The sequence below is a fragment of the Babylonia areolata genome, chromosome 29, assembly GCF_041734735.1.
Source record: "Babylonia areolata isolate BAREFJ2019XMU chromosome 29, ASM4173473v1, whole genome shotgun sequence".
Taxonomy (NCBI): domain Eukaryota; kingdom Metazoa; phylum Mollusca; class Gastropoda; order Neogastropoda; family Buccinidae; genus Babylonia; species Babylonia areolata.
The window spans coordinates 15,288,033-15,307,389 of NC_134904.1; the positions used below are offsets into that span (position 1 = coordinate 15,288,033).

General features: G+C 42.1%; 1 protein-coding gene and 1 long non-coding RNA gene across 3 annotated transcripts in view; one reads left to right on the forward strand and one right to left on the reverse strand.

Moving 5' to 3' along the window:
- The first annotated feature begins 3,787 nt into the window (after positions 1-3,787).
- On the forward strand, positions 3,788-8,710 carry LOC143274912 (uncharacterized). The gene is made up of 2 exons (XR_013053323.1): positions 3,788-7,232; positions 7,314-8,710. It is a non-coding gene; the product is annotated as an uncharacterized LOC143274912 (long non-coding RNA).
- A 2,712-nt stretch (positions 8,711-11,422) lies between these two features.
- The window catches only part of LOC143274911 (uncharacterized), a 55,757-nt gene continuing 47,822 nt past the window's right edge, over positions 11,423-19,357 (reverse strand). The window contains exons 10-12 of one of the 2 annotated variants that reach the window (XM_076578899.1): positions 15,276-15,327; positions 13,889-14,018; positions 11,423-12,174 (exon numbers count right to left, since the gene is read on the reverse strand). In XM_076578899.1, the coding sequence (XP_076435014.1) occupies positions 13,917-14,018; positions 15,276-15,327 (154 nt within the window). In that variant the 3' untranslated portion in view covers positions 11,423-12,174; positions 13,889-13,916. Of the gene's footprint in view, positions 12,175-13,888; positions 14,019-15,275; positions 15,340-19,357 lie in introns of both variants that reach the window. The other variant, XM_076578898.1, reaches the window with a different exon arrangement.

The following is a 19,357-nucleotide window of genomic DNA, read 5'->3' on the forward strand; positions in this document are numbered from 1 at the left end:
CCACTGCCCTGTCCTCGTCACGGTATGATGTTCCTCCGTCACTCTTCCGTGACCACTGCCCTGTCCTCGTCACGGTATGATGTTGTTCCTCCGTCACTCTTCCGTGACCACTGCCCTGTCCTCGTCACGGTATGATGTTCCTCCGTCACTCCGTCACTCTTCCGTGACCACTGCCCTGTCCTCGTCACGGTATGATGTTCCTCCGTCACTCTTCCGTGACCACTGCCCTGTCCTCGTCACGGTATGATGTTCCTCCGTCACTCTTCCGTGACCACTGCCCTGTCCTCGTCACGGTATGACTGGCGTTCCTCCGGAGGACTGAACGGTATATACTGTTCCTTGGAACTGTAGTCAGTCAGGACGCCAACGATAAATTATTATTATTATCATTATTATTGTTGTTGTTGTTGTTATCATCATCATCATCATTATCATCATCACCATCATCATCATCACCACCATCATTAGTACTATGATTATTTTTTTTTTTATTATTCTTGTTGTTATTATCATTATTGTTTATCATCATCATCATCATCGTTATCATTATTGTTATTATCGATATCATCATTATTATTATCATTATCATCATCATCACCACCACCATCATCATTATAATGGCTATTATTGATATTGTTATTGTTGTTCTTATTCATTGATTGATTGATTGATTTTTTACTTCAATTATTATTGCTGTGGCGTCGTCCTTGACAACATGACGTGATGTCCGTTGTTACTGCTGTCAGTCAGTCAGTCAATCAGTCAGTCAGTCCTTTGTGATCCTGTAATGTCCATGCACATCACGGTCAGGTTCATCAGTTCATCTGACTGAATGGTACTCGATCTTGCCTGGATGTGTAGTCAGTGATCTTACCAACGGTTATACATAGGGCGTTCTTCAGACCTCTCTGTTAAATCTTCTTTTCTTCGTTGGTTTATTGTCTGTTTTGTTTACAAGGTGATTTTGACACTGACGTGCCCATTCGTTCATTTTTACAGCACACACACACACACACACACACACACACACACACACACACACACACACACACACTGCTGAATCCCTGTTACATCTAGAAGTCCAGTTGGAGTGTTTTTATGATGCGACCGACAGCTTTCTGATTTCATTTTTTGTTGCTGTTAATGTTGTTAATTGCTGTTACACACACACACCGCACACACACACACACGTACACATGCACACACACACATATATATGTATACACATATATATATAAATCGGCGGATTGCTGATCCCACTCTACTAGTTTATCCTTCTTTATATATCACCATTTAATCTACCATCCTCACCCCCACCCCACTTCATCCCCCACCCCCTCCACACACACACACACACACACACACATCTGATATCACTTAAATGTGAAAAGACGTTGAACTGAAAAAAAAAAAGAAAAGAAAGAAAAAAAAAAAAGAACACACACTGACAATTCAACCAACTCATAGTTCCCTGCCTCTCTAACAAACTATCTTGAACCGCAGTCATTGTTACCCAGTTCACACCTTTCTGCCACAGACAGGCAGCTAGAAGACCATCACGCTTCCAGAGCAGATCGAAGCGGCGTCATGCAACAATGCAGCCGGCACTGCACGTCACAAAACAGCACAGCGGCGGGCAGCATATGCTGCACAGCACAGCACAGCACAGCACAGCACCACGTAGCATCCAGTGAACAACACGTGCATTATTCACCAAGAGATCAAAGAGAAACAAACAAACAAAAACCACCCCAAAACAATAATAAAACAAAAACCACGCAACTGGAAAACTTTTTTTTCCAAAGAAGCAGACGACAATTTCTTCGCGCATTAATCTCGACAGACCAAGGATGACTCATCACTCACGCTGCAATCAACACGCCACAGAAAAATAATCCTCTCAGAGTCGGTCGAATGGCGAAGCGAGACCGTCGCCCCTTCGCTAAGGATGTGATGGCGATGAACGCTGTTGACGGCGACAGAACAATGAATTATTGACGGCGTCCTTGGTGGTGTCTTTGGCCCCACGCTACAGCCGCAGACAGCCACAGACACTGAGCCCAGCCCGGGCAGCCCGTCCCACCACGACCCGCAGACAGTGGACCTCTGACCACAGACATGATTATCTCACCCTGGCTCACACGCCCCACTCTGTTGGACAGTGGCCAACGCCCCTTTCTTGTTGAGTTATTTTTATTTTCTATTCATTTATGTATAGGGTTCACAAAATGTTAAGGACCACTGCTGGTGGAACTCGTACAGTTTTATTTAGGCTGGGGGTGGTGGCGAAAGAATGCTAAATTTTCGTGAAACGGCAAGAGTTTGCAGACAATGCAATGAGCAACCTCTCACAATCACAATGTGTACATAATTAATAATTATACGTGTACACATGCACTTATTTTTTTTCTTTCTTACATTGAAAAACCATAATTATCGTCTGTAAACCACTGAATAACTCCAGATTATTATGTGAAACCAAGAAAAAAATAAAAATAAAATAAATTAACGCATTTTTCAAGTTGTGCCTGAAACAGCCGTTAGTGTATAAACAGTTCATTGAGAGACCAGGGGTAGACCTTTGGCACCTTGGCTTACATAAATAATCTCTCGATTTTTATAGACATGAAAACGTGCCTGCTTATCAGTTTGAAGTGGTCCCTAACTTTTTGTGAAATCTGTATACCTTTACTGATCGGAAGATGTAAAGCCAGGAAGTGTTGGTAGGAAGGAAAAAAAAAAGTGGGGGTGTTGGCGGGAGAGGGGGGTCGGAGGGGCGGGGGGGCGTTTATGAAAAGAAAGCTTTTAGGATGAAATGGGAATAGCGCGTAGGGTTACGCTGCTGGTCAGGCATCTGCTTAGCAGATGTAGTGCAGCGTATATGGATTTGTCCGCTCAGTGATGCCTCCTTGAGTAACTGAATTGAACTTCAATACTTTTTGTGGTACATCCCCACAGCAGGCCTACTTGTGTGATCTTGCTCACCCTTTCACATACGGTATCCACCACATTAAGTGCCATCATCTGTTGTCTGTTGACTCAGGTATTCTTTGGATCCCACACTGTTAACTCTTTCAATGTCAAGCCTATTTTATGCTCAGTGACAACTATGTGCTGAAGGATGTTTTGGTCACAGAGGGTAACAACTGAAAATAAAATCTGGCATAAAAACTACTGTAAAAAAGATATATAACCTATACTTTTCTGAAAGAAAAATGAACACACTATTCAATTATGGCAATTTCACATGAAATCAATTCTATGACGGGAAAATTCCTATAATGATGCAGGCGGAATTTTTTGTCCTGGGGCATATCAGGGATTAAAAAGAAAATTTGACAGCGCTTCTTTTTTTATACCTGGGTCCTGTCACCTGGATCAAACTTCCCGACCAAATTCATCATGCTGAAATCACACAAATTTTTCTACATCAGAAAATGTTCTCTGTCCTTTCACTATCCTTGTTTCTGGCTGTCTACTTTTAAACACACACACACACACATATCTGTGTGTGTGTGTGTGTGTGTCCCTGTTGTTTCAAACTGTCCTGTGTGTTTTGCTTGGTGAATTTATCTGTATCCCCCCTCCTCCCCACCCCCTAGCACCAGCGACAAACTCTTGTATATTTTGGGGGGTCTTCTTTCAGTGTGTATGTGTGTGTGTGTGTGTGTGTTTGCCTGCAAAATACTGAGAGAGACAGACAGATGGGCACAGAGAGAGAGAGAGTGAGTGAGAGAGCAGCCACAAAGCATTCCAACATTGCAAAGGCTTCAAGTTGATGAACCATCAGAGTAAAGATTGATTTATTGGTCTTCAGCATATAGTGAGAGACTGCATATATCATATTGAGGTTTACAGCACACTGAATCATTGTACACACAGAAGATATGTATAATATACACATCGAAGAAAAAACAACACAACAGTCTGAACCAATCCAAGGTGTATATAAATGTGTAGGCTGCATAAGCAGCACCCCCATCACCTCACCAGTGAACACCTCTAGGAGTTACTTGGCAGGTCAAGAGACCTCTTGCAGGGTGTGAACTGTGTGTCTCTCTAGGTGTGTGTGTGTGTGGTGTGTGTGTGTGTGTGTGTGTGTGTGTGTGTGTGTGTGCATGCATGGCAAAGGAGCATGTGTAATGTATGTGTATACATGCGGCTCCAACAGTACGTGTGAGTGAGAATGCATGTATGTGTGTGCACAAGGGCTGTATGTGTGTGTTCTGTGACATGTGAACCAATTGTCTTGAATTGGATGAAATCTCTCCACCACTAGCTATTACCTCTTTGCTGTACTTGAAGATGTCATATATGTGTACTCACAGATATGGAAGTATAAAAAATATTGTAAACAAAACAAAACAAAACACACAGAATCAAAAACAAAGAAAAACAACAACAATACAACGAGCATAATGATAACTGTCCACAGAGTGCATAAAGAATGGACACAGACACACTTCACTGTGCAACACACCAGACACGTTCATACAGGGAAATGCTGACCCTATGCATTCTGAAGGTCTGTCACCACACTGCACACATAGTGACACAGTATCCGCCCCCCCCCCCCCAAACCCCCCACAAATCAGTGGTTGATATGCTCATGAGATTAAAACATTGGACAGCACTGCAAATCCCTTCAAAAGGCAACACTACCATCCACCTGGGTTTAGTGACTCAGTTTATGTCCAAAGCATCATCAAGTACACTGAATGATAAATCATTTGGAACATGTATGTCTAAAGCATTACCAGGAACACTGAATGTTAAATGATTTAGAATACAGAATCAGTGGGGTAAAAACTATGTACTTTCCAGCGCTGTGACACATACAATCACTTTCCAACACATACACATCTTGCAAGTTGTACCACATTGGATCATACCACAAAGAACGTGTCAGGCAATGAGAAAAGCTCAAAGATAATCACGCACAAAAGAAAGCTAAACTCATGGATTCTCTTACAGAACAGAAAGATGTCAGACACACAGAAACACGCACAACAAACTCAAGAGTCCCAAAACACATAGGATGGCCCTTTTTGAATAAACCATCCAAATCCAAATCCGGAAACCCAAAACACACACACATACAGACCACCAATATTCAGACTGAAAACCAGTATTCTGTACCTCATGTGCCCGTGGTAGCTTGTCAGGTGTGAGTGATTTCTGACACTAAACACACAACTCGCGGGGGATGTGAAATTCCTGACACCAGTGGAGACAGAACTATAACGTGAGATGAATCCACAAAAAAAAAAGTTAAAGGACCCATAGCCTTTTGTGGCCATTGGAGCAGTGAATTCATATCCACTGTGTCTGGGGCTTGGCATAGGAAGGCGGTGCCCAATCGTCTCCATACACTGTTTTAACATTTCCCTAATGAAGTCAGGTGCCCATTCACACCTGGGTGGTATGATGAAAATCAGAGTTAAGTGTCTTTCCCCAGGACACAATCATGCAGAAATAGGGCCTCGAACCCTGATCACTGATGAACGCTGGATCAGAAGTCCAGTGCCTGACCTACTCTGCTAAGGTACTTCCTCCAAATATGCCGACAGTGGAACAGATGTGAAACATGGCCTCCAGTCCTTTTTCTGTGGTGGGACCTAAAACCTTTCACAGGTGATTTATTCTTCTTCTTCACTGTTCATGGGCTGCAACTCCTGTGTTCACCTGTATACATGTACGAGAGGGCTTTTAGATGCATGACTGTTTTTACTATGCTATACAGGCAGCCATATTCTGTTTTTGGAGGTACAGGTGTTTTACAGGATTGAAAGAGAATGGTGGTTGAATGATGACTGCACGGCATCATACAGGATGGCTGTGGAACAGACTGAACACCTGGTCACAGACAACACAAATAATATCTTCGTCTAATATCACTTCAAGTGGAAAGACGTTAAACTGAAGACGAACAACACAAATAACAACTGGCAACAGCAGTGACAACAACAACACAGAGCCGATAACATTGGCCTCAGACAACATGTACAGTCTCTTGGTACAAACTGGGCGCCCATCATCATTTACACAAGTTTTTTTTAAAATTTTTTTTTTTATACACAGCATAACTGAGTGACATCCTGTTAATATCAGAATGATTCAAAATACAATTGTATTGATTACAAACAGAACAAAACCACTTCATCACACATCAGAGTTACTCTGTCACATGACAGCACATACACTGTGTTGATTGGTTTAGTCCAGCAACAAGAACTCAACATACACTAGAAAATGACATCGCACTATGTCTTAGATGTAAAAAAACAACTACTTGGCATCACATCATCCTGAACCAAACATAACACTGCAACACATCATCACCCTCGCACAGCCAAACGTAAAAGACATTCCACTGCGACATGACTGAACCAGCACACCCCAAGAGTCAAACGGATATGCAGACAGGATTTACTTTATCATACAGACTACACAGAGGATGAACAAACATATCCCCAGAGTAAAACTGACATACTGACAGGACAGTCACACAAAGGTCCTCAACGTAAATGGCATTTACATAGATAACATTAACACAACAGCAGTACATGTATGTGATGAATATACTGAGGGTAATACAGAGAACATCACTGCACAAGGCATTTACACAGTCGGCAGAACAGCAGTATAGGTATGTGTCATATATACTGAGGACAATACAGACGACCTCCTGCACAAGGCATTGACACACATGACACAACAGCAGTGTAAGTATATGATGTGTATACCGAGAACCGAACAGCGGTTCCATGTATGACAGACTTCAAGGCATGTGCATAGAGTGAGCTGCTGGTTTGGCGCCTATGTTGTCTTTCTTTGGTCACGGCAGTACATGTATATATGTTGTACTGTGCTATAATACATGTATTGTACATATACAATATATGTTGTACTGTGTTTCTATGTTGTGCTATGTTATTTGTACTATACTGTAGATGAAATGCATTCAAACATATCTTTTTGGCTGCCTTTTAATCAGCAAATTTATCAACCATTTCCCTGATACAGACAATAAAGTAGTCTTGTATCTTGTATCAAGTGTACAGACCATAAGTTTTTCACCTCTCTGAGGCAGCACACCTGCATCTACGTGGAACTGAGAGATAAATAAACCAGTCTGTCAGAGCAGAGATGGTTGTTTAGTGACAACAATGTGTTACACTGAAACACAAGATTGTTAAGTGACAACAATATGTGTCACACTGAAACACAAGGTTGTTTAGTGACAACAATGTGTGTCATGCAGAAACACAAGGTTGTTTTGTTACGACAACGTATCACACTGAAGCACAAAGGTTGTTTAGTGACAACAATGTATCACACTGAAACACAAAACTTGTTTAGTGACATTTATGTATCACACTGAAACACAAAGTTGTTTAGTGACAATAACATATCACACAAAAACACAAGATCGTTTTGTGACAAAAATGTGTGTCATACACAAGCACAAGATTGTTCAGTGACAATGAACATGTATCACACAGAAACGCAAGATTGTGAGTCACGATACCACGTATCACGCAGACGGCTGTTTAGGGAAAACCCAACTGTATCAACCAGGAAAAGAAAGGTTATTTACAGACAACAACATGGACCACACAGAAACAGTCAACAACACTGATTCATCCACAGTCGCCATTCTGACTTTTTTTTTCACAGACTGGAAGATGGGGGAAGGGGAACGCATGAGTGGTGGTTTCTGACAGGACACTTCTGTCAGCAGTTTTCAGTAGATCTCTGTTTGGCAACTTCACTGTCAGCGTAGAGAGAGAGATAATCAGCTTCCCAAAGAAGACACCGTGGCTTTCTGTATCGACGACAGGAACACAGTACCAGAACCATGGAACACCTGGTTGTGATGATGACGAGGGTTGTAAGGTTTCAGTTTCACTTTTCTCAAGGAGGCGTCACTGCGTTCTGGCAAATCCATAAACACTACACTGCATCAGCTAGGCAGATGCCTGACCAGCAGCGTAACCCAATCAGGCCTTGAGTGCATTCATATATATATATATCTATATACCTATCAGAGTAGATTTCTTCATCAGAATTTTGTCAGAGGACAACCCTCCTGTTGCCAAGGGTTCTTTTTCAGTGCGCCAAGTACATGCTGCACATGGGACCTCGGTTTATTATCTCATCCGAATGACTAGATGGTCAGTTTGATTTTCCAGTCAAAGATGGGAGAAAGGGCAAGGGTGGGAATCATTCCACATCCTAACAGTCACTGTATTGCCAGATAAGCATCTTAACCATTCATAAGGAGAAGGAAGATGAGAGAGAGAGACAGAGAGAGACAGAGAGAGGGAGAGAGAGAAAGTAGTAATAACACTGATAAAAAAAAAAAGCATTTCGTGGGAGTGAGAGACAAATATATATATATATATATTAGTGGAAAATAACTGACAAGAAAAAAAAAGTATGCGTGTTGTATATAAATGCACACCTGGATATGACTAAAGTGTGAAGGCAGTTATATTGCATAATAGTAAACCAAAACAGGTGAAAAGCTTTCAATCAAGGCAACCTTTGACAAAATGAACAGCAGCTGGCTAAAGCACATTATGACCAATCCTGAACAACTGCCAAAATTAATGACCACACTGGAGGCCACAACAACTGAAAGCAAGCAGAATTTCAACAAAAAATAAAACAGAAGTACACTCAAACACACACACACACACACACACACACACATGCGCAAATACACATACGTACACACATGCATGTACATACACACTCATGCTTGTGCACGTATACATGCATGCACATACATACACACACATGTAAGTGGTCAGAACTACACACACACTTCACCACACTGAATGAACCGAAACAAGACCCTGACCCATGTCAGCCACAGCGAGGTGGGCAGTGCCCTGCCCTTTGACCCATGACCCCCCCTCCCCCCCATACCCCCCTGACACACCCCCAGTCACTGCACACACACACACAGCACCAGGTGACCTGACCTCTGACCCCAGTGAAGTCAGCACAACCTGGACTTCCAGCCACAGAAAGACAGCTGTTTTATCAACAAGGCAAACTTTTCTAAATGTCTCTATACTCATGTGACACAGTGACCTACAATACTGATGTATCTTCTCATCTTGTCACTGTAGCTGTGTGACACAGTGATGTACAATACTGATGTATGTATTCACTGTCGCAAGAGTTGTGTGTACAGTGATCTTCAATACTGATTATCTTCTGACTGTCGCTATAGTTGTGTCACACAATACTGATTTATCTCCTCATTGTCGCTATAGATGTGTCACACAGTACTGATGTATCTTCTGACTGTCACTATAGTTGTGTCACACAATACTGATGTATCTTCTCATTGTCGCTATAGTTGTGTGACACAGTGACTATAATACTGATTATCTTCTCACTGTTGCTATAGCTGTGTGACACAGTGACTATAATACTGATGTATCTTCTCACTGTTGCTATAGCTGTGTGACACAGTGACTATAATACTGATGTATCTTCTCACTGTCGCTATAGTTGTGTGACACAGTGACTATAATACTGATATATCTTCTCACTGTTGCTATAGTTATGTCACACAATACTGATTTATCTCCTCATTGTCGCTATAGTTGTGTGACACAGTGACTATAATACTGATGTATCTTCTCACTGTTGCTATAGTTGTGTAACACAATACTGATTTATCTCCTCATTGTCACTATAGTTGTGTGATACAGTGATCTTCTATACTGATGTATCTTCTCAATGTTGCTATAGCTGTGTGACACAGTGACTATAATACTGATGTATCTTCTCACTGTTGCTATGGTTGTGTGACACAGTGACTATAATACTGATGTATCTTCTCACTGTTGCTATAGCTGTGTGACACAGTGACTATAATACTGATGTATCTTCTCACTGTTGCTATAGCTGTGTGACACAGTGACTATAATACTGATGTATCTTCTCACTGTCGCTATGGTTGTGTGACACAGTGACTATAATACTGATGTATCTTCTCACTGTCGCTATGGTTGTGTGACACAGTGACTATAATACTGATGTATCTTCTCACTGTCGCTATGGTTGTGTGACACAGTGACTATAATACTGATGTATCTTCTCACTGTTGCTATGGTTGTGTCAAGCAATACTGATGTATTTTCTCATTGTCGCTATAGCTGTGTGACACAGTGACCAACAAAATGGATACGTGTGTGTGTGTGTGTGCGCACGCGCACATGCATGCGTGCTTGCATGCATGCATGTGTGTGTTGGGTGTGTGTGTATGTGTGTGTGTGTGTATGTGTGTGTGTGATATTCAGGCACAAAGAACTCCCCTGAAGAGGTAAGGCAGCACAGGAATGTTCACCATACCAACCTTCTCCCCCAACCCCCAGCACACCCACACCACTGTATGGCAGCGTTCCCACATCTCCATAGCGATGTGACGCCATGATACACACTGCCCCATGTCAGCGGCGATGCAGCATGTCACACCACCACAGGAGATGAACAAGGCACTGTCAGTAGTCATGACAACCCATCACTGATGACACTGTGTTGATGATGTCAAGGTCTGCTGTCATGACGACAGGGTGCTGATCACATTGTGTTGATAATGTGAAGGTCAGCTGTCATGATGACAGCGTGCTGATGACATGAAAGTCCGCTGTCATAACGACAGGGTACTGATGAAGTTATGTTGATGACATGAAGGTTGGCTGTCGATCACAACAGAGTTCTGATGATGATATGTTGATGACATAAAGGTCAGCAATTGATGACACCCGAGTGCTGATGACGAGAAGGTCAGCAGTCATGACGATGTTGTTGACGGTCAGCGAAGTTGATCCTCCTGAAGGTGTGAAGACATCACAGCTGTGTGGGCATTGCCATGCTGATTGGAGCCATGCATGGTGGTTTTGGGGATATGTATTATGGGACTGGGTATATACTTTGTGGGTTTGAGGCCATGCATTGTGGGTTTGGGGCGATGCATTGTGGGATTGGGGCCATATGCATTGTAGGATTGGGGCCATGCATTGTGGGATTGGGGCCATGCTGCCATCTGCAGGGAAGGAGGAAAGGGTGGATCTGTGGGGAAGGGGTTGGAAGTGGAGGGCTGTAGGCAGTGTGAGTGTGTGTGTGTGTGTGTGTGGGTGGGTGGGTGGGTGCGTGCATGTGTGTGTGTGTGTGTGTGTTTCCATACTGAGGAGCAGTGGAACAACGCTGACAGACACAGCTAAAAAAAAAAAAAGATGCTCACAAAAAACGTGGGTTGGAGGAGAAGGGGGGGCAGATGGAGAGGTTTTTTTTTTAGGGGGGGGAGGAGAGTACTGTTATTTGTGGCTGGACCAGACAGTGGAGAGCAGGATTCATCCCTCTTGCCCCCCACCCCCAAACCCCTCCCCTGCCCCCCAACATCCCCAACTTTCCCTCTCAACATCCCCCTCCTCCCTCCCAACAACGCGACTTTCACCAAACCAAGACGCAAATACTGAACAACTTGACCTGAAGGGCTTTTTTTTATTCTGTCAACAGATTTTTAAAACTCAACTCTACGGTGAGGAAGGATCAATGATTTCTCCACTGCAGTGGGAATTCATTTACAGCTTAGGATTCTGTGAAGGACTATGACTCTCAAACTAGGAAGCAAGACTCTTCCTGCTGCAGCCTTGGGGGGCAAGTTGGTCTTTGAGGACCATCCTCAACACCGACTGTCCTAAAACCCTCTTGGCCCAGAGTGTGGGAATGTAACTTGGGCAAGACACTCTCCACTATATCAAAATTCCAGCCAAGAGAGTCGGGACAGCAGCAGTGTCCTCTGCTGTTCTGATGGTCACAGTCGGACATGACTAACTATCATGTACAGTGGGGAGGGAGAAGAGACAAGAAGTAGGCCTGGTGGGTGGTGGGTGGGGACGGATTTCGGGGTGGGTGGTGGTAGCGGCTGCTCCACTGGCTGAAGCTGACAGTGGGTTTGGTCAGTGTTTGGTCAGTGATCTGGGGGTGGTAAGGAGGTGAGGAGGAGAGTGGGGGAGGAGAGGGGGGCCAGGGGGGGCTTTGACAGGGAAAGTTACTGTGATTGAACAGTGAGTGGAGGTCAGAGGTTGAAGGTCAGAGGGTGTGACTGGGGCATCCCTGCCTGTTTTTGCTGTGGTCAGCCAGGTCCTGAAACACAAGACAGGAGAGTGTATGTGTGTGTGTGTGTGTGTGTGTGTGTGTGTGTGTGTGTGTGTGTTTGTGCGCACGCGCGTGTGTATGTGCACACATGTATGTACGTGTCTATGTGTGCGCGCGAGGTGTGCATGTGTGTCTGCATGAAAGTGTGTGTGTGTCTGTGTGTGTGTGTGTGTGTGTGTGTGTGTGCGCACGCACGCATGAGCCCTCCTTCCTACCCTCCCTTTTTCTGTCTGTGGTTTCTCTAGCCTTCCGTCTGTATCAATCAGTGAGTTTTGTTTTTCATCCCTTTGGTTCAGAGTTACACATGGCGGTGGTAGCCATGTTGGCTGTGGCAGATGGCAGTGGTGGTGGTGGTAGTAGTAGTAGTAGTACTAGTATAGTTGTATCATTATCAACAACACCAACAATTATCATTTTTATCATCATCACTATTACTAGTTTTCTTCTTATTATTATAACTAACATTATTATCATCATAATCATTGTTATTATCATAACCAGGGCAATGAGATAAACACAGTCACATTCATGCTTTTTTCCCCTACAGGGAATGAAACTGAAAAAGAAAAGCATTAAAAAAAAGAAAAAAGAAAAGAAAAGAAAAAAGAAAGACAGAAGAAATGGAACACACACACATAGTGAATAAAACAAAATCAGACCGAAAATAACTAAGATACAAAGAAATAATATTTGACACAGGGCAAAGAGAAACAAATAATAACTGAAATAAAATAGATTAATAACCACAACTGAATTGGACACAAAGGAACAATGATAAGACACCAATGGTGAAGATGAAAAAGACAGTCCCCCAGAGAACAGGGTGACGCAGATGCAGCTAAACTGCAAATGTCCGGCCTCTTCTGAAGAAACCCAACCTCGACACAAACATCTTGAAAAACTATCGACCAGTTTCTAACCTTTCTTTCCTGACCAAACTTCTTGAAAAAGCTGTCTTGAAACAACTCAACAACCACCTTCGTTTCAACAATCTCCTCCACCCTTTTCAGTCTGCCTATCGTGCTGACCACAGCACAACCACCCTCCTACACATCCTGAATAATCTACTGTTAGTGACTGAGTCAGGAAAAATTTCCCTTCTCACTCTTCTCAACTTGTCAGCTGCCTTTGACATGATAGATCATACAATCCTTCTTTCCCGTCTTCATTATACATTTGGTATCAACGGCACAGCTCTCAGCTGGTACAAATCATATCTCACTGACCGATTCCAGTCTGTCATTGTTGATAATTACCAGTCTGAACCCATTAAAATCGAACATGGAGTCCCACAGGGATCTGTTTTAGGCCCTGTGCTTTTCACACTGTACACTGCTCCTCTCATTGAAATTATCAACTACCATGTCCGTCATCCTTCTTATGCCGATGACACTCAACTTCAGAAATGTGATACCCCTGAAAATTTGTCCTCGCTCTTACAAGAAACATCTGACTGCTTCCTGGACATTCTTCTTCTTCTTCTTCTGCATTATTGGGCTGCAACTCCCACGTTCACTCATATGTACACGAGTGGGCTTTTATGTGTATAACCGTTTTTACCCTGCCCTGTCAGCAGGGGAAAAAAAAAAGAAAAAAATCATATTCTGTGTATGGGGATCAAAGCCATGGACACTTGTTTCCAAGCCATGTGCTGTACCACCGGGCTACCTAGCTTTTTACAACCTTAGCATGCGACTCTGACCTGCAGTGAGCAAGGGGATGAAGGGTCACTAGACATTGTGGGTCTTGATGTTGCCGTTGGCGTGGGGGGCGGGGCGCTTCATTTCGATCTCTGCCTGCATGCGGGCCAGTTTCTCCTGCATCCGTCTCAGCTGTCACACAAACACACACACACACATATGCATATAAACAGAAATAAACACACACATGAACATACACACACAAACACATACATAAACATACACACACACATATAAAAATAAACACACACACACACACATACAACTGCATTTAAAGTTCCTATACCTGCATACATTTACACATACACACGCACCCACATGCAGGCACACACAGACAAACACACACACACACACACACACACACTCACTAACTCACTCAAAATACACATGTACACATTAAATACACTTCTATACCACACATTCTTATGCATGTATGCGCATCATTCATGTGCATAAGCACACACACACACACACACACACACACACACAGACACACACACACACCCAGAAATTCCACATAAATTCACTGTCACTTGCATACCTAGATGCATGATAACATTCATTGTTTCATGATCAATATAACCTGCACGCAAACAAGAAAAAAAACAAAAAGATTGACAGACATATTGATAATGAGGAACATGGTGATGGAAGGAGCTGGAAGTGAAGGCTAACCCTTTCAGTGCCAAGCCTACTTGACAACTATTTGCCAAGAGACGTTTTGGTTGTGGAGGATGATGATTTAGAAAAAAAAAAAAAAAAAAAAAATCTAGCATGCAAAATACTAAAAGAAAAAAAATATATATGACCTTACTTTTCTGAAAGGAAAATGAAACACACTATCCAGTTACTATAATCTCACATGGATTTACTGATACTGAGATAGCAAAAATTCCTACAATGATGCAGATGGAAATTTCAATCTTGAGGCACACACAGGGTTAAGGTGGGGGTTGGCGTGTGGGAGGATGGGGTGGAGAGAAAGAGAGAGAGAGAGAGCAAGAGAGAAAGATATATATATATATATATATATATATATATAGAGAGAGAGAGAGAGAGAGAGAGAGAGAGAGAGAGGAATATGGATACTGAATACAGATGTTTTATTCAACATAAACCATGGCCCCCCGTGAAGGGGGTGGTGTGAACAAGCACTTCAAGGGTATAAATAATCAACACAATCAACACAAATAAGCATACAATCACTCAACTACACGTTGTACTTATCATTTTGAAAGCTTTGCAAAAATAAACTGCCAACCATGAGAGAGACAGACAGACAGACAAACAGAGACAGAGAGAAGTAAGGAAGAAAGAAGGGCAAAGACAACAGCTTGTCTATTTTTTTCTTTATTAAAAGTTTAAAATAATTTTTTTAATTTTTTATACTTCTTCTTCCTTCTGCATCAGCTCTCGTTCCCTGTCAGGCAGTGCGTCATGACTGGGTGGGGCCCTGTAACATCCCATCATGCAATGCAGTCAGCACACACACACACACACACACACACACACACACACACACACACACAGCAGTCCTGTGCGACACATTTCTCATTACTGGTTCTCCCAACCATGTTCTGTTCAAAACATACACTATAACATTATTAATGATAGTATAATGTTAATAATAATAATAATAATAACTACAACAACAACAATACCAAAACAACAACAGGAGCAACACAACAACAATAACAACAGCAACATTACTACTACAACTTCTAAAATAGTAATAATAATAATAAGAACAACAACAACAAAAAGAAAAGTAATGATGATTACAATAATAATTATGATAATAACAACAACTACAACAACAACAGTTATAATTATGATAGTAACAACAACTACAACAACAACAGTTATGATACTACTACAACTGCAACTGATGATGATGATGATGGAAATGATGATGACAACGATGATAATAATAATATAGCAATACTTCAAGCACTACTCTTATTAATAATAATGATAAAAAAACCAACAAAAAGAAAAAAACAGTAATAGCAGCAAAACACTTAAGTAGTGCGCACACACTATATATATATATATATATATATATATATATATATATATATATATATACAATGCACACAATCCAGTATATCTAAAAACACAGTTTCTGATGCTGTACACACTTCACACTGCTTGCATTCTGAATCCACAAATAAAGTCCGCGTGTTCACTGGTTGGACAGTTAGCCTATTTTATCCCAAGTGAAAAAACCTACATAATCACATTCTCTAGACTAAGTAACTGGGTCTTGTAAACTCTGCTTTCATAGTGACAATTAATGATAGTGCTTTTACTGACTACTTTATAATGAGTCTTTTATGCGTTTCTCTTTCATTTTTGTGTTTGATTCATTTTTAATGAAGGACTGGATTTGTAAAGTGCTTAGAAGCACTCAGCCTGAATTATAGTGCTACATAAAGATAAATCATTCTGATCACTAACATCATTAACGGTTAATTTACATGTACACATTTCTGACTGAATGTCTTTCAGAGACTTACAGGGCTTAGAGACTGTACAAGGGCTCAACTTTCTGCAAATTCAACTGACCACTTTTGTCTCTCTCCTTACAGTATCGATAACAACCAGTCAGGCTTTGCACTGCAAGTATCCTTGACCTGGCAAAGAATTCTACGTTTCAACACTCAGAATCTGAATCTAAACAAAGAGATCCTTCTTCTACTCTTTCTGCTTTAAGCCTTACAAGGTGCATGCGAGTACATGCGAGTACATGTGCGCGCACACACACACACACATGAACGCATAAATATACACACACACATCCTCATCCACCCATACAAACACACACATAGGCATGCCCATACAATGACTCAGTGCAGTGTAAATAATATTATATTAAAATTAATAACCAAAAAACTATATAAAAAAGGAAAAGAAAATACACAAACAGGACATTCAGAATCTAAAGGATAACACACTTAGACCACTAGCAGAAACATATGTGACTGATGCTAGAGAGAACTCAACCAACTCAACCAGCACCCCTTCCCTTTCAAATGGTTACTGAGCAAGTAACGCCCAAACTGGTTTCTGCCAAGTAATATACATACATGTGTGTGTGCGCGCGTGTGTGCGCATGTGTGCGTGTGTGTGTGTGTTTTAGTGTGTGCATGTGTGTTTTAGTGTGTGTGTGTGTGTGTGTGTGTGTGTGTGTGTGTGTGTGTGTGTGTGTGTGTGTGTGTGTCTGTGTGTGGTTGTGCGTGTGTAAGAACAAAAAGTCAGGTTGCATTCCCACAGACTTTAATTCATCTTCTCAAGCTTTTGACCCACGCTTGGGCTTTATCAGGAGAAGTAGGATCAAAGAGCCTTTGACAAGGCTGTCTAAAACTGAAGAAAAAAAATCCTCTCCTAATGAAGCCCTATGAGTAAAATTTGAGAGCTAAAGGGAAAGAAAGACTGGTCATTTTAAGGGGTGGGGCATTGGTACGGGGGGATGGTTTCAATGCAACTCCACAGTATCCAGTTGGCACATACCCACAGATCATGCACATACTATAAACAACATGCAAGGTGTGTGTACACACTGCACCCATCATACACAGAATGTGTACATACTACACACAGCATGTAGGGTGTATGTACAAATTACGCACAGCGTGCAGTATATGTGTGACTACTACACACAACACACAGTTCATAAGTACATATTACAAACAGCAGACAGCGCATGGTTACTTACTACATGCAGCATGCAGAGTATGTGTTCATACAGTACACACAGTCTTCAGGGCCTGTCTATATGACACACAGCACACAAGGTATGTGTACACATATGTTCACACCATGCAGGGTATGTGTACTCCTATATACACAGCTGTCTACACACGACACACAACATGCAGGTATGTGTACACACTAAAATTCCTCAGGCTTCTCTGACATCAAAAGTTTATTTTTTGGTCTCTGAATTTTGATATTTTAAATTTATCATTCTGATGTGCATGTGCACCTTACAACTGCTCCACGATAGGTACACAAATATATACACGCATGCACTCAAGGCTTGACTAAGCACGTTGGGTTATGCTGCTGGTTAGGCATCTGCCTAGCAGATGTGGTGTAGCGTGTATGGATTTGTTCCAATGCAGTGACACCTCCTTGAGAAACTGAATCTGAATCTCATCTTTTGTCAAAGTCTGATTTCAAACAAATTTGCAGGGTGATCTCGACACCTGCACATTGGCTGAAGACTGCGGAGAATGGAGCGCTCTTGACTGCCTCATGTGTTCAATGATACGGGAGTGTCCAAGTCTGGGCAAGTCTTTACAATCTGAAGTGGTGTGTGTCATCAGTAAAACAGGGCACACACCATACATGTTCATCCTACATACAGCATGCCAGAGTGTGACAGCATACAGCCTGTATACTGAAGGGAGAGGGGGAGACATACAAACACACGTATGCAAAAACACAAAATGCTCCAAGAAAGGGGGAAAAAAACAATACACACACACACACACACACACAGTATGGGGCTCACCGGTAAAAATGCAGCAGACATCAGAGGGCAGAATGTGGAACAAAAATACACACCTCTTCACTGTGGGCACTGTGTGTGAGTGTGTGTGAGTGAGCTAAAGTGATGGAGTGTGCGAGTGACTAAGTATGAGTGAGCGAGTGAGTGAGAGCGTGTGTGAATGTGTATCTGTGTGTGCATGTATGCATATGTGTGTGAGCACGCTTATGTTTGTTGTGTGTGTGTGTGTGTGTGTGTGTGTGTGTACATGTGTGTGTGCTGGGGTTTACCTGTTGGGAGAAGATGTGGGAGTGGGTGACACTGCCTATTGGGAAGTTCTGTGGTTCAATGTTTCTGGCTTTGTAAAGCACCTACAGCCTTTTTCAGAGCTTGGGCTGCCTTGTAAATACACATGACCATTGAAAGCAGACTGATAATATGAAAAGGGGGGCTAGGTGAGGGTGGGGAGAGAGAGAGTGGAGAGAGAGAGAGAGAGAAAGAGACAGACAGACAGAAACAGACAGAGAGACAGACAGAGAAACACCAAAGCAGACAGGCAACAAGAGCAGAATTATTCAGGTTACCACCGCAGCAGTCAGCTAAGTCATCCTGTGCAATGCTACGGGTTAGATGTGCTTGGAAAAGAACCAGTACTATATTAACGTTGTACACTTCAACACAAGAAAAACAACTACTGTACTGAATGTTGTACACTTCAACAAATCAGAAAAAGAAACTATCGTATTAATGTCAGTACACTACAACACACTATTAAAAAACCAAAAAAAAAACCAAAACAAAACAAAACAAAAAACATTGCACTGATGGTGGTGTATGCTTGAGGAATTTGAAAAGAGAACCATATTACAATGGTACAACTGCTGCCATCTTACCGGAAGGACTGGGTCACAATGCTTCATTCCCCCACAACACACAACAAGTTTCATCATCAGACACTGTCCTACATACTACACAC